Source organism: Alligator mississippiensis, chromosome 5 (assembly GCF_030867095.1).
Source record: "Alligator mississippiensis isolate rAllMis1 chromosome 5, rAllMis1, whole genome shotgun sequence".
Classification (NCBI taxonomy): Eukaryota; Metazoa; Chordata; order Crocodylia; family Alligatoridae; genus Alligator; species Alligator mississippiensis.
Window position 1 is genome coordinate 208567228 of NC_081828.1, and position 19212 is coordinate 208586439.

The 19212-nt window shown below is 44.6% G+C and overlaps 1 protein-coding gene across 1 annotated transcript in view; it reads right to left on the reverse strand.

Annotated features, from left to right (window-relative positions):
• The window catches only part of LOC102565252 (sodium channel protein type 5 subunit alpha), a 309008-nt gene that overhangs the window by 30552 nt on the left and 259244 nt on the right, over nucleotides 1–19212 (reverse strand). Inside the window, exon 21 of the mRNA XM_059729221.1 lies at nucleotides 16163–16336. Within this exon, the coding sequence (XP_059585204.1) occupies nucleotides 16163–16336 (174 nt within the window). The remainder of the gene's footprint in view (nucleotides 1–16162; nucleotides 16337–19212) is intronic.

Genomic DNA, 19212 nt, shown 5'->3' on the forward strand with positions numbered 1-19212 from the left:
TGCTTTGTAGCCCTGGGCTGTGCTGTCTGCTCCAGCAGAGCAGGATCTGCCCCACCCCTCTGTTTCCTAGCTGGAGCACTATCACTCCTCTGGCTGGCTGAGGAGGAGGGGGGGGAAGCCATCCCTCCAACCTGGCACTGGTCCCCTAGCCACGTGCAGCCTGGTGTGGGGACGGGGAGGGAAGGGAAGGGAAAGATTTGGCTCTATCCCCCAGCCATGCCCTTTGCGCAGCCTCCTGGTCAGCTGGAGGCAGGGAAGCCTGTACTGGGGCTTAGCTCCACCCCACAGAGCTGGAAGCAAGAAGAGGGATTGGAGTCCCCCAGCCACACCTCCTCCTCGGCCTCCAGCCTGGCTTTGGTGGGGTGGAGGGGAAGGGAAACCTGCACTGGGACTTGGCTCTGCCCCTGAGAGCCAGGAACCAGAAGCAACACTGGAGCCCTCCTTCCACAACCCCTCCTGGACCACCTGAGGGGGGTGGTAGGGGAGAGAAGCCTGCACCAGGGCTTGGCGCCCCCACTTCAGCCAACCTGGAGGCTGAGGAGGGTGTGTGGACGGGGGAGTCTAGCCCCACTCCTGGCTCCTGGCTCTCAACTCTGGGAGGGCAGAGTAAAGCCCCCAGTTCAGGCTTCCTCTTCCCACCCCTGTGCCGGGCTACTCCCAACTCGGGGTCTGCTGCCGCACCATGGGGGTGGGTTTTTCTCCCACAGCCCTTCCTTAGCCAGCCTGGAGGCTGAGGAGTAGGTGTGGCTGGGGGGGGGCGGAAATCACCCAGTTCCTGGCTGTCTGCAATGGCCTGCAATCTGGGAGGCGTGCTCTAGGGCCCCCAGCTACTGGTATGGGCCACTGCAGGGGCCTGGCTGCCTTTCCTGTTTGAAAAGTGAACATCAGTTCACTTGCTTATTGGTTCAATCTACACAGTTTAGAGAAACCTGAAAAGATTAAATCGATTCAGCCTCAGACTCTTTGATTGTCTGTACTTAGCCTAAAAGTAGATGCTTATCCTGCCTTCTGCCTAACTTCAGACTAACACGGCTAACTTCCTCTGTCTACTAATGAAATCCCAGTGCTACAGAAGTCAATGAAAAGACCTGCCATTGACTTCAGCAGGGCCAGGTCTTCACACAGGGAGATTCTAGGTACGTTGCTCTGCATGAGTAAGGCTGTGGACTGAGTTTCTATGCAAAGGAGACTCTTCCTTTCTTTATCTGGTTCAGGCCTCAGTTCATCTCAGTACAGACAAACCAAAGGTCAGAGCAAGCACTGTTAAAGTTTTCCAAACATTTGTTCCATGGATACTGCTCCTGAAATGGGCAGCATGAAGTATCCGGCTCAAAGTCACTGGTAAGTTTTCCAACAACGCTCCAGGGCTTCAGACAAAAATATGCCCAAAGTCGCCTGCTCCACCTTGACTTCTTTCATGTTGTTTAGAAAGGCCGTTGTTGTTGAGCTCCCTCTAATCCTAGCATTTAGGGAAGTTTGTTGCACCTGCTTCTTGTGTTCATTGACCATGGACAGTTTTATCTCTATACATTTCCCCCGCTGAGCAGGATGACATAACTCAAAGTGAGAGGAAGTCAGTTTCAGATGTCAACCCTATCAGGGCTCAAAATCCCCTAGAGTCAGGTAAATACATAGATGCTCTAACCCCATCACTGTGCCATCAGCAGCTGTTTAACAAAACCTTCATTTTCTTTTCTTCCAATCCAAACAAAATACTCTATACTTTTTAAATCTTGTTTCTCAATTAACCACTTAAAGTGCCCGCTCTTGAAATCCCCAGTGATTATCATGCTCATGTAATGTGTTTTTAAAGGAAAAGATATGTCATTTCTTGGGGTCTGCTAAATGAACAGCATGTATCCAGAACATCTGCAGGGGAGATCATGCTCAGGGGCAATCAGCATGGGTTCATCAAAGGCAGGGCCTGCCAGACCAACCTGATTGCCTTTTATGACCAAGTAACTAAATCCCTGAATGATGGTGTCGCTGTGGACGTAGTCTTTCTAGACTTTAAGAAGGCCTTTGACACTGTCTCTCACCCCATCCTCATCAATAAATTAAGCAACTGAGGCATTGATGCCTGAACAGTTGGATGGGTAAAAAATTGGCTGATGGGGTGCACCGAGAGAGTAGTGGTGAATGGGCTGTACTCAACCTGGTGAGATGTGAGCAGTGGGGTCCCCCAGGGCTTGGTCCTTGGGCCTGCACTGTTTAACATCTTCATCAGCGACTTGGATGAGGGGGTGGAAAGCACGCTGTCCAAGTTTGCTGATGACAGCAAGATGTGGGGCGAGGTGGACACACTTGAAGGGAGAGAGAGGCTGCAACTAGATTTAGACAGACTACAGAAGCGGGCAGATGAGAATAGGATGGGGTTCAATGTAGACAAATGCAGGGTGCTGCACCTTGGGAGAAGGACTCCACAGCACACATACAGGCTGGGGAGTTCCCTTCTTGAAAGCACAGAGGTGGAAAGGGATCTCGGAGTCATTATTGACTCCAAGATGAACATGAGCCGCCAATGCCAGACCACAGGCAGCAAGGCCAGCCATACCTTGTCATGCATCCAAAGGCGCATCTCAAGCCGGTCCAGAGAGGTGATCCTCCCCCTCTATGTGACACTGGTCAGGCTGCAGTTGGAGTACTGCGTCCAGTACTGGGCGCCGCACTTCAAAGGGATGTGGCCAGCCTGGAGAGGGTCCAGAGGAGGGCCACCCGCTTGGTGAGAGGGCAGCAGGACAGGCCCTACGAGAAGAGACTGAAGGACCTGAACCTGTTCAGCCTCAGCAAGAGGAGGCTGAGGGGGGACCTGGTGGCTGCCTACAAACTCATCAGGGGAGATCAACAGCAAATAGGTAAAGCCCTTTTCTCCCCAGCATCACCTGGGGTGATGAGGAACAATGGTAATAAGCTGATGGAGAATAGGTTTAGGTTGGAGATCAGAAGGCAATATTTTACAGTCAGGGTGGCCAAAATCTGGAACCAACTTCGCAGGGAAGTGGTGCTTGCCCCTATCTTGGGCAAAGTCAAGAGGAGGTTGGATGATCACCTGTCTGGGGTCTTGTGAACCCAGCATTTATTCCAGCCTGGGGCAGGGGGTCAGGCTAGATGATCTGTTCAGGTTCCTCCTGACCCTAGCTACTATGAAACTATCTCTCTGTAAAATATCTGCACATCTTTCCAGGACAACAGCAAGAAGGATCAATGAATTAAAGATTGGTACCAGGCTCTGAAAAATAAGTAGCTTGACTAACGAATTTTTAAAGTTAGCACCAAACTGCTTCTGGTGAGGTGAATGTCTGAGTTAAATCAGTGTGAGAGTCCAGTAATAATGGATATTTGACTGGAAAATATTTATTGCCTTGGAGTCAATTAATTAAACTTTCTTTCATTGCTTGCCACAGCTTTCCAATTCAGTATTTAAAAGGCTATTGTAGTGTTCATTAGATGACAAATACAGCTTCTTAGTTGCATCCCACTGAACAATAACGGGGTCCCCACGGTGGTAGGTGCTGTATATGCATTTTGTCCAACACAAACCCTGCATCATCATCACAATTAACGTTAGAGTAACATTAGGTAAGCTGAATTTATTTCCTTAATTATTTAGCCAGTAATTTTAAGGAGTGCACTTCATGGACCCATGCTGCATATGTTTATGTTACACTCTTTAGGAAAAAAAAAAAAGACCCTGCAAAGCAAGGAAGTTGCAAAGTGAAGCCCTCAAGTTTGTAAACGCTTGAATTAAGGCTTCCTATGTCAACTTAATGGGCCCACTTTCTGTGTATATCTGCTAATACAGTCTTCAATTACATAATCTCATACTATTTTAAACAAGGACCCATGACAATTTATATCAGCTGAGGGATTGCCTTCTAATCCTTAGTGCTCACAGACACTTTAGATTTTTTAACAACACATTAGTAACGTGTACACATAGGTCTTGGTCATGGCATCTTGCTGCACTCCAGTAATCAGATGGGCAGCTTTTACAGGAGTGATAAGCAGTTATTAATTTGACATCAACTGAAGTCAAGGGTGTTTAATGAACAGGTGGATCCAGCCTTCAGGGCTTCTCTATCTAGCCCGCTGGGCTACTGGCAGACTACTGGATGTTGGGGGTGTGACCCACCACTTTGGTCCTGTTGGCCATGGGCATTGATGGCAAGTTAGTTTGCTTGCTGCTGTGGCTGCTCCCAAACCCTTGTTGCATCCCTGGGCCTACTGATGCCCCCAGACTCCTGTGGCTGCCAGACCCCTTCCACCATTGCTGGACCCCCTCCTTGGACTCCTCGCCACCTCTGCGTCTACCACAGGTCCCCTCTGAATCCCTTGCTGCCTCCAGACCTGCTGTTGCCAGTGGCCATGGAAGCTGCCCCCATCTCCCAGGCTGGATCTGGCCTGTGGTCCAGATCCAGTTTGCAGCCCCATGTGAGTTTGACACCCCTGATTTAAGCTAAAGGGCAAAGTTGGTACCAGAATAAATGGATATAAATTCAAATTCTAACTGGAGATTACTTAAAGGCTCCTAATCATAAGAGAAGTGAAGTTCTGGAACAGGCTTCCAATAGGAGTAGTGGGAGCAGAAAAATCTATCTCGTTTTAAGATGAAGCTTGATACCTTTACGTAAGAGTTTCTAGGACCTGATACCCACAATAGTGGGGAGAGGGAGCGGGCTGGATTCAGTGACCCAAGAAGTACCTCCAGCCCCTACAGGCAGATTTGAATGGAGGGTCATTTACTTTTGTTTAGAACTGCCTTTCAGGGATCAAAAAATGTATCACTTCATAGTTATGGATGAAGGCTCATTAGATGTGATGTTTAAGAACAAGTCTTTCAACAAATTCAAGTAAATCATAACAGACCAATGCACTGAAAGGGAGAGCCCAAGCAATGGGTTTTGGTCTTTCTGTTTGCCTAGGTGAACTTCAACTGATGGGCCAGACATGGGTTGGTACCAAGCATGGGCTATGCCTAACTCCAGATGCTTGAGATAACTCTCTTTGTGCCTCTTTTACCTTGTGGTGAGAACTAAACTAAGACAATGTAACCTGAAATGAAACAGGCATAAGTTGCCACAGTTTAGTTTTCCTTTGCTCGAGAAATGGGGACAGTCATCGTGCAGGCTCTGAGCCATGGTAAAACCCCGCCCTCTTAATTGTGGGCACATGGGGTAATTGCAAAGTTGGGGGAAACAGGGGCTCTGTTAGGTTCACTTGGGGTTGGTCTCCCTTCTTATGTGACATTAGTTAAATTACCTAGCTCCTGCCTGTGCTTCAATTTTCTCAGCTATGATGCTGAGACGATTAATTATCTCACAGGCACATAATGCAACTTAATTCATTAAAGATTGTAAGGTACTTTCAGATTGTCAAATGGCAAGGACTGTACAAGTGTCAATTACTAGCGTAATATTCTTTTCAAAATTGGAAAGAGCCTGCTTCTCATTGAGATGCCCTGAGTGGGCTAAAAAATTCAAGGGTTGAATTTTTTAAACCCCACCTTCCTTTACATAACTACTGTTTGTACCCAGAAATAACTGCAGGCACAATGCTGTTCCTTCAGTTTGCCTAAGTTTAATTAGTCTCACTTGTATATCTCATATACCTTACCCAGGCAGTCAGATGTCTAAATGACAAAGTGTACCCACAAATAATTGCAGGTGCAAAAGTGCACCTGGTATTAATTGTGCATAGAGAAAAGGATGGCTGGATTGAATTCAAGCACCTAAAGTCATCATTTCTGAGTTGTTCTTGAAACTTCAGTTTATGTGGGAAAAGCACTTTTTTGTTGTTGCAAATCAAAAATGGCTAAATGTATTTTACCTACAAGATCTCTATACATTTAGCCTGTAGGCTGAATCCCAGGAGAGAAAAGCTTCAGGGTAGACTTTCAAAGGCACAAATAGGAGGCTAAGGATAAAGCCTCATGAATAATTTACTGTGGTATAGAAAGGGCAAGGTTTTATTGCTTTTGATCTGATCTGTGCTAACTACCCATGTGTCTGCTCTTACCTTGTGGTAGTGAAAGCTAAAATGCAGGAGCTTAGCCTTGCATAAAAGAAGGGTAAGTAACAAAGGTTTACCTTCCACATACCATGGGGTAAGAGTGTTCATGCCAATAGTTACCATATTTACTAGAATCCAAGACAAAGGTTTTTCCCCATTCAGCATGCAGGGGAGGGGGAGCCCCTTATCTTAGGTATGAGTACAAGTTGGGGGAGGGCTGGGGAGGGCAGTGCTTGTGGCTCCAGCCCTGAGCCTGGGCTCATAACAGTGGTGGCACCTCTGGCCCCAGCTCCAGGGCCAGGGCTGAAGCTGCCAAACCTGCAACACCTGCTGCATGTCCTGGCTGAGGCCAGAGCCAGCATGTGCTCTGTGCATCTTGCCCCTGTGTAAAGTGGTACCCACCCAGGAGCTGGAGCTACAAGGGGAAGGTAAGTGGCAGTAGGGAGGACTGTGCGGGGCAAGTAGCAGGGGGACCACACAGGGGGCAGGTGGGGGGGGGTGCAGGCAGTGAGGGAGGGTAAGTAATGGACGGGATAAGTGCCCAAGGGTGCAGGCACTGTGGGGAGTGGGAAATATCAGGGGGTACAGGAATGGACGGGGTAGGTGGAGCAGGGGATATAGACACCGTGGGAGCAGGCACGGGACACATATGCACTGGGAAGGGTAGGCAGCCGGAGAGCGAGAGGTGGGAACAGGAGGCAAAGCGCAGGGGTCAAGCTACTTGACTCTCCTGATGCCTATCCCACCACCACTTGCCCCACCTCCTCCCCACCCCCACTGCTTATCCCACTTCCCAGTGGGGAGAACAAATGTAATTAGATGCTAGACATGGAACAAGAATTAGATTCTAGACATGGAAAATTATAACAAATTAATCATTTTTCCATGTCTAGATTCTAGTTCCTGGGGTGTTGTCTTAAATTCAGAGTAGTCTTGGATTAGGGTAAATGTAGTACTTGAGAAATGTGGAAAAGCTCCCCCCATATTATACGTCAGTATGTTGTTCATATGTCTGTACTCTAATCATCATTTGTTCATGAGTCCTGGTCCTGCTCCCATTGCTTTAAGCATGAGAAAGATTATACCCAAAAGAAGTGTTTAAGAAAATCATCAGTGAGGTAAAACTAGGGAGTACAATGGGGAAAATTTGTGGAATCTTAACTGCAACAGCCATAATATCCTTATGTTGAAAACTTAAAGCTCTTTAGCCTAGTTAGTATTTCTTCCAGTGTCCAGCCTTCAGGAGCATCAGTGCAGCATCCCAGATTTAAAGAAAAGCTATCAATCTATTTTGATTTTTCCAGAGCCATTCTTACCACTTAGAAATTTCAGGCTAGATCCTATTCTACCTATTAGGCGCCCAAGCGAAATCATATCCCACCATGCTCACATCCCTGAAAAATGTAGATGGATTCTCCCTCTATTTCCTATTTTTGTAAGTTAGTTTGAAGGCTAGGAAGATGGTATGCTACAAAAGTAGATGTGTTAAAGTTCTGCCAATGTGCTAATGTTCAGCAGGGTAGAAAAGGATCATACTTAGAAATGTAAGTCTACTTAGACTGGTGGGATAGGATTTGGCTCAGGCACCTAATAGGTAGAATAGGATCTAGCCTGAAATTTTTAAGTGGTAAGAATGGCTTGATTATACCTGCTAACCAGGTAATTATGGGCATAAAAGAGATCCCAGTGTAAAAAACCCCACGCAGTGAACATGTGCATGGGCAGCGCGTGAGGTTTGCGGCACTGCAGATGGGTTTGTGGCACCGCGGACTGCCTGGGTGCTTTCATCTGGACGTGCCTTCTGTGTCTCAGCAAAAAAACTTGCAGCTGTTTATTGCAATTATTATGTCTTTTGTGTTTGCACAGCACCAAGCACAAGAGGGCCTCTCCTATGATGGAGGAGGTAAAGCACAACACCAGAAACAACAATACTCACTTTCCTACTGCCCAGAAGTCCCATCTCAAGAACTGGAACCAAAGCATTTTGAATAAAAGGATTCAATGAGGCATTCCTATGGGGTTTTTTAAAATCTGAGGTTTCCCCTCCCTTCACCCCTCAGTAATACTCAGGCTAAGGCCATGAACTTTCTCATCACTCCATGTTCTCAGTTACTTCATTATTTAACATGCCCATGCCTTTCAAGGCAACATTTGCTGATCAGAGAGCAGCCCTGTTGTAAACAGCATGTGCCACTCTTGTTGGATGAAGTGCTTTTAAATAAATCAGTTCTGCACTCTAATTGTTTCCCGCTGTTTGCCAGAAGATGCTTTCTGTGTCTAGCTGTTCTCTTAATCTTTGTCACCTCCTTTACACCTGCTCAGGCTTTTCTAACAGCGACAGCGAATTCCCAAGGCAGATGGCCTGAGAATCAAACAATAAAGCTCAACTCATTTGTGAGGGCAGGCCTAGTGATCATTCCCTGGGAGCTCACACAGCATCACAGCAGGGAAGGCACAGCCACCTTATTGATATTCAGTTCTCCCTCATAACCAATTTTCAAAGTTTAGGTCAGCCCCTCCCAAGCCACCTTTTCACTTTGAAACACGTCTTCTCACAGCATGTAATGGAGCGATATGTTATATAAAACCAGCTCTGGCTGGGGGGGAGAGTGAGCATCCGGAAATGTTCAGAACCATGGGGTTGGACCTTTTTTGGTTTTTCTGTTGGAATAAAAAGTTAAAAGAAAGTCCTCACTTTAAAATAAGGTTGAGTAAGAAAGTCCTCACTTTAAAATAAGGTTGAGTATTCAGCTCCGCTCCGTACAGCGACAGCCTTGTCGTGTAATCATAGGGCTAGAAGGACCCTCAAAGGTCATGTCATCCACTAAAGCTTCCCCTGCTCACCCACTCCCACTCTCTTCCACCCGACTGAGTCTCTGTTGACTGGCCAAGCTATTAGCCATGCTTGTGCTCAAAGCCAGGGTGTTCTTGATAGGTAGGAAGAGTAACTTCAGGATAATTTGCCAAGGTGACACCTTATCTTCATTAAATCCTTTGTCAAACCTACTTCTACTATGATACCTGCAAATCACTACTATTTGGCACTGTGCTGGCAAGTGGGGAGCTGTGCCTTCTCCTTTAACGTTCTCATCTCTTTGTTTATCCTCCCTCTAAACTTCCTGACCACAATTTATGTGTCTGCTTAGTCCACCTGCTAAGCCTCAGCTAATTCCTAGGCCGTGTCCTCTTTCAGGAAAAAGCAGTGTTCTGACTTCACGGTAGCAACCACGTGGTATCTAACAAGAGGTGAAAAACTATGCATTGTATTCATAAGCTTGTGTAAGTCTATCCCGACTGTGCAGTCGGTCCAATAAAAGGTATCACCCATGCAAATCCTTGCCTTTCGCCTGGTTCCTGGACCGATCACAGCTACAACATCCCTTTAATACTAGAGAAGACAAGGTCATTTGTAGCGTTCATCCAGTTTAACAGGTTGAGCCAAACATTGGAGGGCAAATCTTGCATTTTACTTTGGCCTGCTAACATAAGTTAAAACTACGGCTGCCTTGTCAGTGCTAGCTTTTTACCTTATTTATTACAACACGTTAGCTAACACATGGTAAGAACGTGCCTTTTCTCCTATTAAAGACAAGGCTCCAGACTGTATGCTCTCCGGGGCAGGTTTTTATTAGTCAGCTTGGACCGGTCTGAGAAGAGTTAAAGCAGAACTGGAATGTAAAAAGATTGCTAATTTTGCTCTGAAGTAACAATGTTTCGTTATAACCTGCAGATTTGCAATAACTTCCAACTAGCAGTCACAGATTCACTTACTTGAACACCTCCCTTTGAAAGACCTTACTGCTTTTTCTTTAGCTCACTCTATATCCGCCGCTCGTATGCTTTTCATACCAAAAGTTGAGATTGAATACGTTTTTAAGATAATTTCCAAACAATACAAATTGGGTTTTGCTGTTGTTTGGGAGCAACTGATTACAGCAGATAATGCAATTGCTGGAAAAGCAAGCAGAAATCACATCCCTAATCAACAGGGAATGCAAATATAGAAAACAATTAAAGTAATCAAAAGCCATATTTACCGCAGTTTTTAATTGTCACTTAAAGACATGACAACACAACGTGAAGGCATAATTCAGTTTAGTTCTCAACTGGGGATGGCAAGTAAGCTTTAAGTTGCTACTGTCAAAACAGGGGTTGTTATTTTTCTACCTCCCAGAGCAGTCAGGCCTTGCAAGTTCAATGTAGAAATCCTAGAAGAAGCATGTTCCATGAAACTGCTCATATTTTGGAAAGGGTAATGTTCCATGTTTTAAGCAGTCAGTGAAAATGATGCTTCAATAGAGAAGAGACCACCCAGCAACAGCTTTCAAACTAACACACAGGTAGTGCCATTAGAGAAAGTTGTTCCCAAGGAAATATAAATCTCTAAGTGACTCACATCAGTGCAAACAGCCAAAGCACATTCTGTTATGTCTCCACTCAATGAAAAAGGGATAATTCCTTGGATACAAGTTTTTTTTGGCCAAGGAATGGACTATGTTTTATTTTATTCCCATATTTATTTTATTGCATTTAATTTATGTCATAAAATCCCTATTAGTGCACCTGTCCAAGTACCTAACCTGAGTAATCCAATGAGTTTGTCTCTGTCAAGTTTTTCTTGCTGTACCAGGTTTCCAAACTATTTTGTAGATATATCCCTCCTAACGGGAACGGACTATCTACCTCTGAGTTAGCCAAACAGGTGCTCTAGGAAGCGGTGGTGGGATAAATACAATTCCCTTTGCTGACAAGGTTCTTTGGGTAAATGTAATATCGTTTATTAGACCAACTAAATAGTTAGAAAAATTGTTTTTTGCAAGCTTTCAGGTACAAACACCCTTCTTTAGGCACAGGAAGAGTTTGTTGCTGCTTTGTGTGCTCTCCGGGGTGGAATTTCAGTAGGTAACATTCAGTGAGGATCTAGGGGGGGAGAGGGTTATGATCTGCACGTTAGATCCCTTTCCCTTGAGGCTGCAGGATACATTAGGGGTGTGCGAAATGGGCCGTATTTAATTCGGATTCAACCTGAATAGGGGACAGTGATTCAATTAGTTGATTCAGATCACTGTCCCTGATTCGATTCGTCCGAAACCGAATCTGAAGATTCGATGCTGATTTGGAGAACCAGCAATTCAGCCACAGACACAGTTTTAAATATTTTTTCTACGTACCTTGAGGTACCAAGTGGTTTGTGAATGCTGCAATGCTGGGGCGGATGAAGCAGGGGGGACCCCCACATGCTGGGCGGCGAACCCAGAAGTGGACCTGAAGTACTTCTGGTCCACTTCCGGGTCTGCTGGGGAGCGCGCTGCTCCCCCCTCCACATCCCCCCAACTTGGTGATCGGGCATCGGGGGACCCTGGGTGCTCCCCCAGACCCAGAAGGCACCAGTTGCTGAGCCAGAGGGGGCTATGGGGGGACCCCCAGCACGCTCCCTGATGGGACTAGAAGTGTACTGGAAGTGCTTCTGGTCCACTTCCACGTCTGCTGGGGAGCCCCCCACACTCCTGCGGGACGCTCCATCTGCCCCAGCACTGCAGCATTCACAAGTCGCCTGGTACCTTAAGGTATGTAGAAAAAACATTTAAAACTGTGTCTATGTCCGAATCTCCCCGAATCAATTTGGAGGGTTCTGATTTGATTCAGAGAGATTAAAGGGTCTCCTGATTTGATTCAGATTCAGAGATTCGGCCACCGAATCGGGCCGAACCTCCACCAAATCGAATCAGGGACCGAGGCTTCGCACAGCCCTAGTAGATATGTAATGCACTGGGAATGCTGTTGGAGAAGACTGTCAATACCCAAATGAACAAGTCTCAGACAAGAGACTGCAAGATCCTTGCTCAAGGAAACACCTTTGACAGAGGCACTGTCTTCAGTTATCACACATCTGACTTCAGCAATGTCTGGAGTCACCTGTAGTTTTTCACCACAGCTAATTAACAACTGATTAAAACACAGAAGCTGCATTGGTGCTGACTGGTTGTATGTCCAGGCTGGTATACTCAGGGTTTTTCCTGAATGAATTGCAAACAAGCAGAAAAAGTGACTGCTTTCTTTTTCTTACTGAGCATTTTAGAAGTAGATGAGAGCAATTGCTCCTCTTCCCCAAGTATTCTATTCTAACCCCTGCACCCTTGTCTGATGTATATAAAGACCCCTTGGGGGTGGTTAGCAACAAAGTTATTGAATGAAGACCTCCATGGCTTGTATGATATCAAGCTCTAGGTTGCCACCTTTTCTGAACCTGCCAGTAATGGAATAACTTAACCAGTATCAACAGAGATTGGGCAAGAGATTAGAGCTAGCTAACCTAGGGTTTGTATTAGATCCCAGCTCCTTCTGGATATCAAACCACATAGCTGGTTGAACCTGCCCAAAACAGCTCTGGTAACGGTCAGCTTGAATTCCACACAGCTCCTAGCTTTGGCCATCTTCACGCTCCTAGTTTAAGCCGCTGTGTGTGTGTAAACAGGATTTTGTTTGTATGTATGTTTGGCAAATGGCTCTTCTTTTGTAACTGCCTGCATGTATATCCTCAGGTACTTGTGCATGACTGTTTCCTTCTCTCTGGTGCAAATGACAATGATAGTCAGGTCCATTCAAGCTTCAGACACACTACCACCTCTTAGCATTTTCATGCTTGATCATAACCATGGGTTTACAAATCTATCACCCTGCTTCCTGGGCATAAAAAACATCACTATTCACTGCACTGATATGGATTGGAACCGACTGGCCTTCTCTTAGCAGTACACTTGCAAATTGCTAGGCAGGCGACTTCTTGTATAAGTGTATATCCTTGGTAAGCACATGTGGTATTCAAGCAGATTCACAATGGGGGCTTTCCTACCAGTCCTTAGTTTTAATGAGCATGTATTTCTCTAGGTACAATCCTCCCCCCTCCCCACCCCACTCAAGCCTGTTGTTGTGCCGTTAACATGATCTTATTGTATTGCAATGATCTTAAAAGCCCTGTTTTATCCTTTTGCTAAATTGACACATTCCTCTGAGGTAGAATGAGGTCCATTATCAGAGATCATCCTGCAGGGATTCTATAGCTAGTGAAAATAGCTTTCTGTTAGTAGATTATTGTGTATTTTTAATGTCTGGGATTTGCAATCCAGAATCTACTTTAGTAATGTACAATTATGAGATAGTGTTCGCTTTTCCAAAGGCACAAATTAGTGTCAAAGGTCTGTCGCAGATTTGGATAAGTACCTCAAAACATTTCTGCAACAATTTGCTTAAATAATGTATTTGCTTTATGTTTCTTTATGTTCACTCCCCTTCCAGGTTTTAATGAGCTACTTTATTGACAGCAGTGCTCATAAAAATTAAGTTTTATGTGAACATTAGAGAACATTTGCAAATTTGGAACTTGTCACACACCAGAAACCCAATTTAAAGAGTTACACTGGAACAACTGGAAAGCATAGATCACTAGACCATGCTGAAAAATGTTAAAAGTATCATGTGAAAAATACATTCTTTCCCTTTAATAGCATACATGAGGAAGAGAGAGGAGTGTAATTTAAGATTCATGATTCATTTATTGATTTAAAAAATCAATTTATTAAAGCTCTGGGTTGCTCCCAAAAGCCATGTACAGATGTTCAGTTTTTACTGGGAAAATCACTGTTCTTCCACTAGAAAACAAAAGTATGCATTCGGACATTCAGGCTTTTTCTCCCAGAGCAAAAATGGCCATTCCACGAGAAAAATAACCCAGGAACAACCTGGGTTAAATCCCTCCTGGGAGAGTTTCTCCCAGGACACTGAGCACCTGCACTGAGAGCCTGGACTCCAGCCAGCTTCCTCTAGTCTCCATGCTCTGCTCAGCTGAGTGGTAGGGTTGGTGTTTGAAAAGCCAGCGTGGCTAGAAACTGGGTTTGCAGGCCTGGCTCTCCACCATGCTAGCTTCCCCTTGCCCCTCAGCTGAGCTGTGGGGGCAGAGATGTAAAAGCCAGAGGGGCCAGGAGCTGGGCTTGGGGGAAACCTCTCAAGCCTGGTGCCTAGCCCCTTCATCTTCCCTTTGCACCTTCCCTGCTGCTCAGGTGAGTGGTGCGGGCGGTAATGGAAAAGCCAGTACAGCTGAGAGCCTGGCATGTGGAGGTTTTCCCCAAGCCCAGCTCCCAACTCGCTGGCTTCCCCTTGCTGCCCAGGTGACAGAGCGTAGGGCAGGGGGAGGCAGGCTGCTGTGTTATGGCAGCAAGGTTTGGGAGCCTTGCCACCATGGTGAAATACCCCCGCCTCACCCTGCATGACCATGAGTCAACCCAGAACAGTGCAGGGGGAGGCAGGCTGCCATGCCCCTGTGGCAAAGCTCCCAGGGCATTTATACACGTGGTCTGAGAGTGTGCAGGCAGGGGCGCTTTAATTAGAGCAGCTCCAAGAGCACTTTGTGTATCAGTGTCCCCCCTGCTTAAAAATGGTGGCGGGGTCACTTTATCTAAAGCTCATTTGACAAGCTTTAGTTAAAGCACCCCGTTGACATTTTTAAGCACAGGGACGCTGATACATGAGACACTGGGGTCTGTTGGAGAGCAGTAATTACCACGCTCCAGAGGACTTGATTAATCAGGCCTGCTCCGACGTGCTGTAATTACAGTGTGTTGGAGCAGCCTCTCTGCATGTGTATAGGCGCCCCGAGTGTGTGGCCACAGTGGCTGAGTGCTCCCCACCTCTCCCTATACTCCTTTGGGTCACCCCAGAGAAATGCAAGGATCAGGGGCTATTCTCCTGCAGGGTAGAACTGGAAGGGTTTCAGCATCTGCTAACTGCACTTGACAGCCTACCTCCTTCCCAGGCTGCGAGAGGGTAGGCTGTCAATTAATGGGCTCCCCGAAGGGTGGGAGTGGCTCAGGGAAGCCTGGGAAGCTCTCCATCTATGGGGCTAGAGGAACTTCTCCTGGTAGAAATTTCTTCTGGTAGAAATGAACATCTGGATGCAGCCAAAGGCTCTGATCCAGCAACGCACTTATGCATTTATATATATATATATATATATATATATATATATATATATATATACTATTAACCATATGAGTAGTCCCAGTGAAGTGCTTTTCTGGACTGAGGCCAAAGAAAATGTCATCCCTAGACTTGAGGTTCAGGTGTAAAACAGGAAAACATCATTTATGAGAGATTAAATTAATGACACTTGTGTGCAGAGCATCCCTAGCATTTGACACCAATACATCAAGCTAATAAAGGATGGTGTCAAAGAGAAAAATGCCTGTGTTAAGCCATTACTGTTAGAATGTAATAAGCTGCTCCTGTCCATCTCACAGAAAGACACTTCACGCACAGTGATCCTGGCCTTTAATTAATTTAGCAGTCGTGTTCATAAGTGGAAATAAAGGCTAAAACCCTACATCCAAGCACTCTGGCATCTACAGCTTTTACATCTGGCATCTACTTGCACCCCAAGCCCTTTGAATTTTTGAGGAACAATTAATACAAATATGGATCCAACAACATTCTTGTAGTGTGAGATTGGTCCTTATTCTGCCTTTCTGTTTACTTTTAATGTCTGCCCTCTCAGGGGAACTAAGAATGAATTTTCAGTATTCAACGGTATGAAGGAATTGGATTATTTTATAAGACTTTGTAATGGTGACCCCACTTCAGCAGAGGGAAACATTTCATATCTTCCCCTCTTGGACTCCTTCACTTGTAAATTCTTGGGAGATGGTGCTGAACATTTCGTTATGCATCTCTGGCAGCCTCCCTAGGAAGCCATGCCAAGGATAGCTTCTCTAATCTGCTGAAAGACTTGTGTGCCGAGGTCATGTGCAGCACAGTCAGAGGTAACCAGACCTTGTGCTAAACTGGCATGTGGAATGAGATGGGAAATGCTAGGAGAAAGAGTGAGCCCTGAGAGGTGAAAATGGAGTGTGACTTAAATTAGCAGAGTAACACCTCCTCATAATGATACAAAGCTGTTTTCCATTTCAGCTCATTAATTCCTGAGACTTCTCAGTCACACGCTAAATCTTACCATTTACTTCTAGGTTAACTCAGGTTGATCTTTACACTCAGAGTGATGCCTCTGACTTTGCAAGTGCAAGAACTGTCAGAGTGAACAGAAGGGTCTTGTAAACTATATAATCCAACACAAGGAACATAGTATTTCCAAAGTGATACTTACATCTACGATGAGGAAATCAAGCCAACACCAGGCATTGGTGAAATACTTTTTGAAGCCATAAGCCACCCATTTCAAAAGCATCTCCAGGACAAAGATGTAGGTGAACATTTTGTCAGCATATTCCAACATGATTTTAATGTTTTTTCTTTCTTCAAGGTAGATATCTTCAAATGCCTGGAAGTACAAAGCACTGATTTGCAATAGGCTCTGCAGTGCTACGGTGGCAAATGTTAGTGGTCTGTTCTGCATGTGTAGCATTGTTTGATGTGAAGTCACAGCTAAAGTATATGTTAAATATCAGCTTCCCCTAATGCATCTGCTCATTATGAAGATATTTAAAATTGTGTCTAGTTGTACAAGTGGAGATATAATTATTTACATAATGGGGCTATTTCTTCTGGGTGAGCTGGCTATAAATACAGGGAGACTGGAAGCATGAATGTTATATTTGTGCCAATGGGAGTTCTGCTCCCAAATACCTTCACATACTTTTGAAAATCAGCACTTTTTACTTTTGATTAAACATAATCAACCAAACATAGCACTAAATAAATTACTTTTATTTGGAAAATGCTTAGATAGTGAGGGGCTGGCAGATTCTTCTGAAATGTGCTCCTGGATCGCTCTGTTCAATAAAAGGTGTCTTTTCCGTGATTTCTGGAACAGTAGTCCAGGCTCATTTGTACCTCAACAGCACCCAATTGTCCTTAAAGGAATTGCAAAGGTGCAACCAACTCATGGATTCAGCAAGGAATTCAAGCATGCACTTAACTCTAGGCATATAGCAAACTCCCACTGATCTCAAGTTGAAGACAAACTTATGCCATTTAATTATCGGGAATGGGATTACTAAGCATGTGCTTAAGCACTTTTGTTTTCCAGGCCTGATTCAGTAATCATATTTCAGACAGGTACAAATATTCTGCTCAAGTAATTTTTCCTTCTTATTCTAAGTCAATGACCAGAACGAGGAGGTTTTTAAGAGCTGGGTATTCATTTATTTATGTCTTGTGCCTGACCCGGTCTGCACAAAGCTCTGGAAGCTGAACTACTTCTCTGGTGAATGTGGTGCTTTATTAGTTTAATCTGGGACACACATATTCTGAACCTAATATTTGTTCTCATCTAAAATGGAATTTAGCTGCATTCCCAGGTATTTTTACACCCACTGTCTTTCTCAAAGCATTGTATGTACCAGTCACTCTGGGAAGAGACCTTGGCATAGATAACTATGATTCCTAGTTCTATGCTTTGTTCCAGAACTGACTTGCCGGGTAAACTTGGGTAAGTGATTTCTCCCTTGTTCATATGTATAAATGATGACTAATCAAACTAATTGCACAGGAGAGCCAACAGACTCACTTAGCATTTGCAAGATGTTCTGAGGTCTCTGGGGGAAAGTGTGTTGTGGCATTGAACAGATGAGGTTCTTTGGGTAAATAAGATATCTTTTATTAGACCAACTCAAATAGCTGGAAAAATTCTTCTTTGCAAGCTTTCGGGTACAAAGAACCTTGTCTGCCTATGTCCTTAGACCAACACGACTACAACCTATACCTTTGTGGCACTGAATGAGTTCAACCTACTGCTATTATAGCCCCATTCTCAAAGTAACTAAGATATAAAGTATTACGTGTGCCAAGATAAAATAAGCAAAGAGGATCATGTTCCTAATTTTTTTTTTTTTACATTTTCTGAGAAATGATTTTTAAATAAACTTTACATTAAATTGACACTCTGCAGAAGGACCCTGCTATTTTGAAGTGATGAAAGCCTCTCATATCTGACTTGGCTTGGTGTTGCTCAACCAAAGAATGGCTTATTGTCCAGTTCCCCCTGATAACTCAAGCTGCCCAGTTTTCCAAACTACTCAGGTGTTGTGAAATCCTGAAGAAAACCAGGATTGTATTACATTATTCTTGCCCTACAAGTGTCAGACAAAGCACTAGGGAAGAACAGGGTGCGAAGTTACTAGAAGAATCCATGCTAGTTATCTTCAGTATTTGCATTTAAATGTCTAAAAATCAGCAGTTACTTTCTAAGGTATTTTGAAAAATTAACAAATATTCCAAACCTACAAAAAAAAAAAAAGAAGAATTGCGTGACTTGACACTCACATAGTCACATTGCTCTTTTGCCTTCCGGGATATAGTAATTTAACCAACAAGAAAGCTTTAGCAGTCTATGGAGAGGCTCATGTATAGCCTTTGTGTTTTGGGGTGGCATTTTCACTGGCATCCAGTCTCATAACTCTCCATAGAAAAATGATATTTTGAAGGTGTAAAATAACTGTCAGAGAAAAGTACAGAAAACCAATATGCAGACAGACTGGAATTTGTCACAGTCTGTAGGGAGTCACTCACTCTGTCAGATGACTTGCAGTACTTTGCAATTACCGCAAAAAATAACAACAAACTATTTAAAGCTATTTCCCCTCCTCCTTTTCTGCCAACTTTTTAGATGTTACTTTTTATTTGCTACACTAAAACACCACAGGCATTCAGAAATGAGCTTAAGGGTGTTTGAAAAACAGACCCTCTCTGGAAAAACTAAACTTCGGGAAAGATCCAGCGTCAAGGTACTACATTTGCTTTGCAGCAGTTGATCAAAGCATTGGCATATAAAGTACTTTAAAGACCTGCCTTCATATCAGGCAAACTATTTTCAGATCCAGTTTATGGTTTAGTTTTGAACAAAACACTTCAGCAAGCCCAAAGATGTTCTTGACAGGAAGGACATGGGTGACAATGTAAGAAACAGCTCTTGTTCCCCCTAGCTAGCGAAATCCAGCTTCGCAGCCTTCCTTCAGTCTGGTCTTCAAGAAATCAACCCTTGAGGAAGATAACTTCAATGACAAATGCTTCATGTTAAGCACCCTCAGTGCCCTTCTTCATATACCATGTGGTTTCCACTGGTCCACTCCAGCTACTCCCACAGGAGTAAGAGTGAAGGTTTCTGTCATTCCAATTTCTTACCAATATCTCCATAAGGAACAGCTAGTGACGTTACAAACCGGTACGACAAACCAACATCCTTAGAGAAATAAGCAG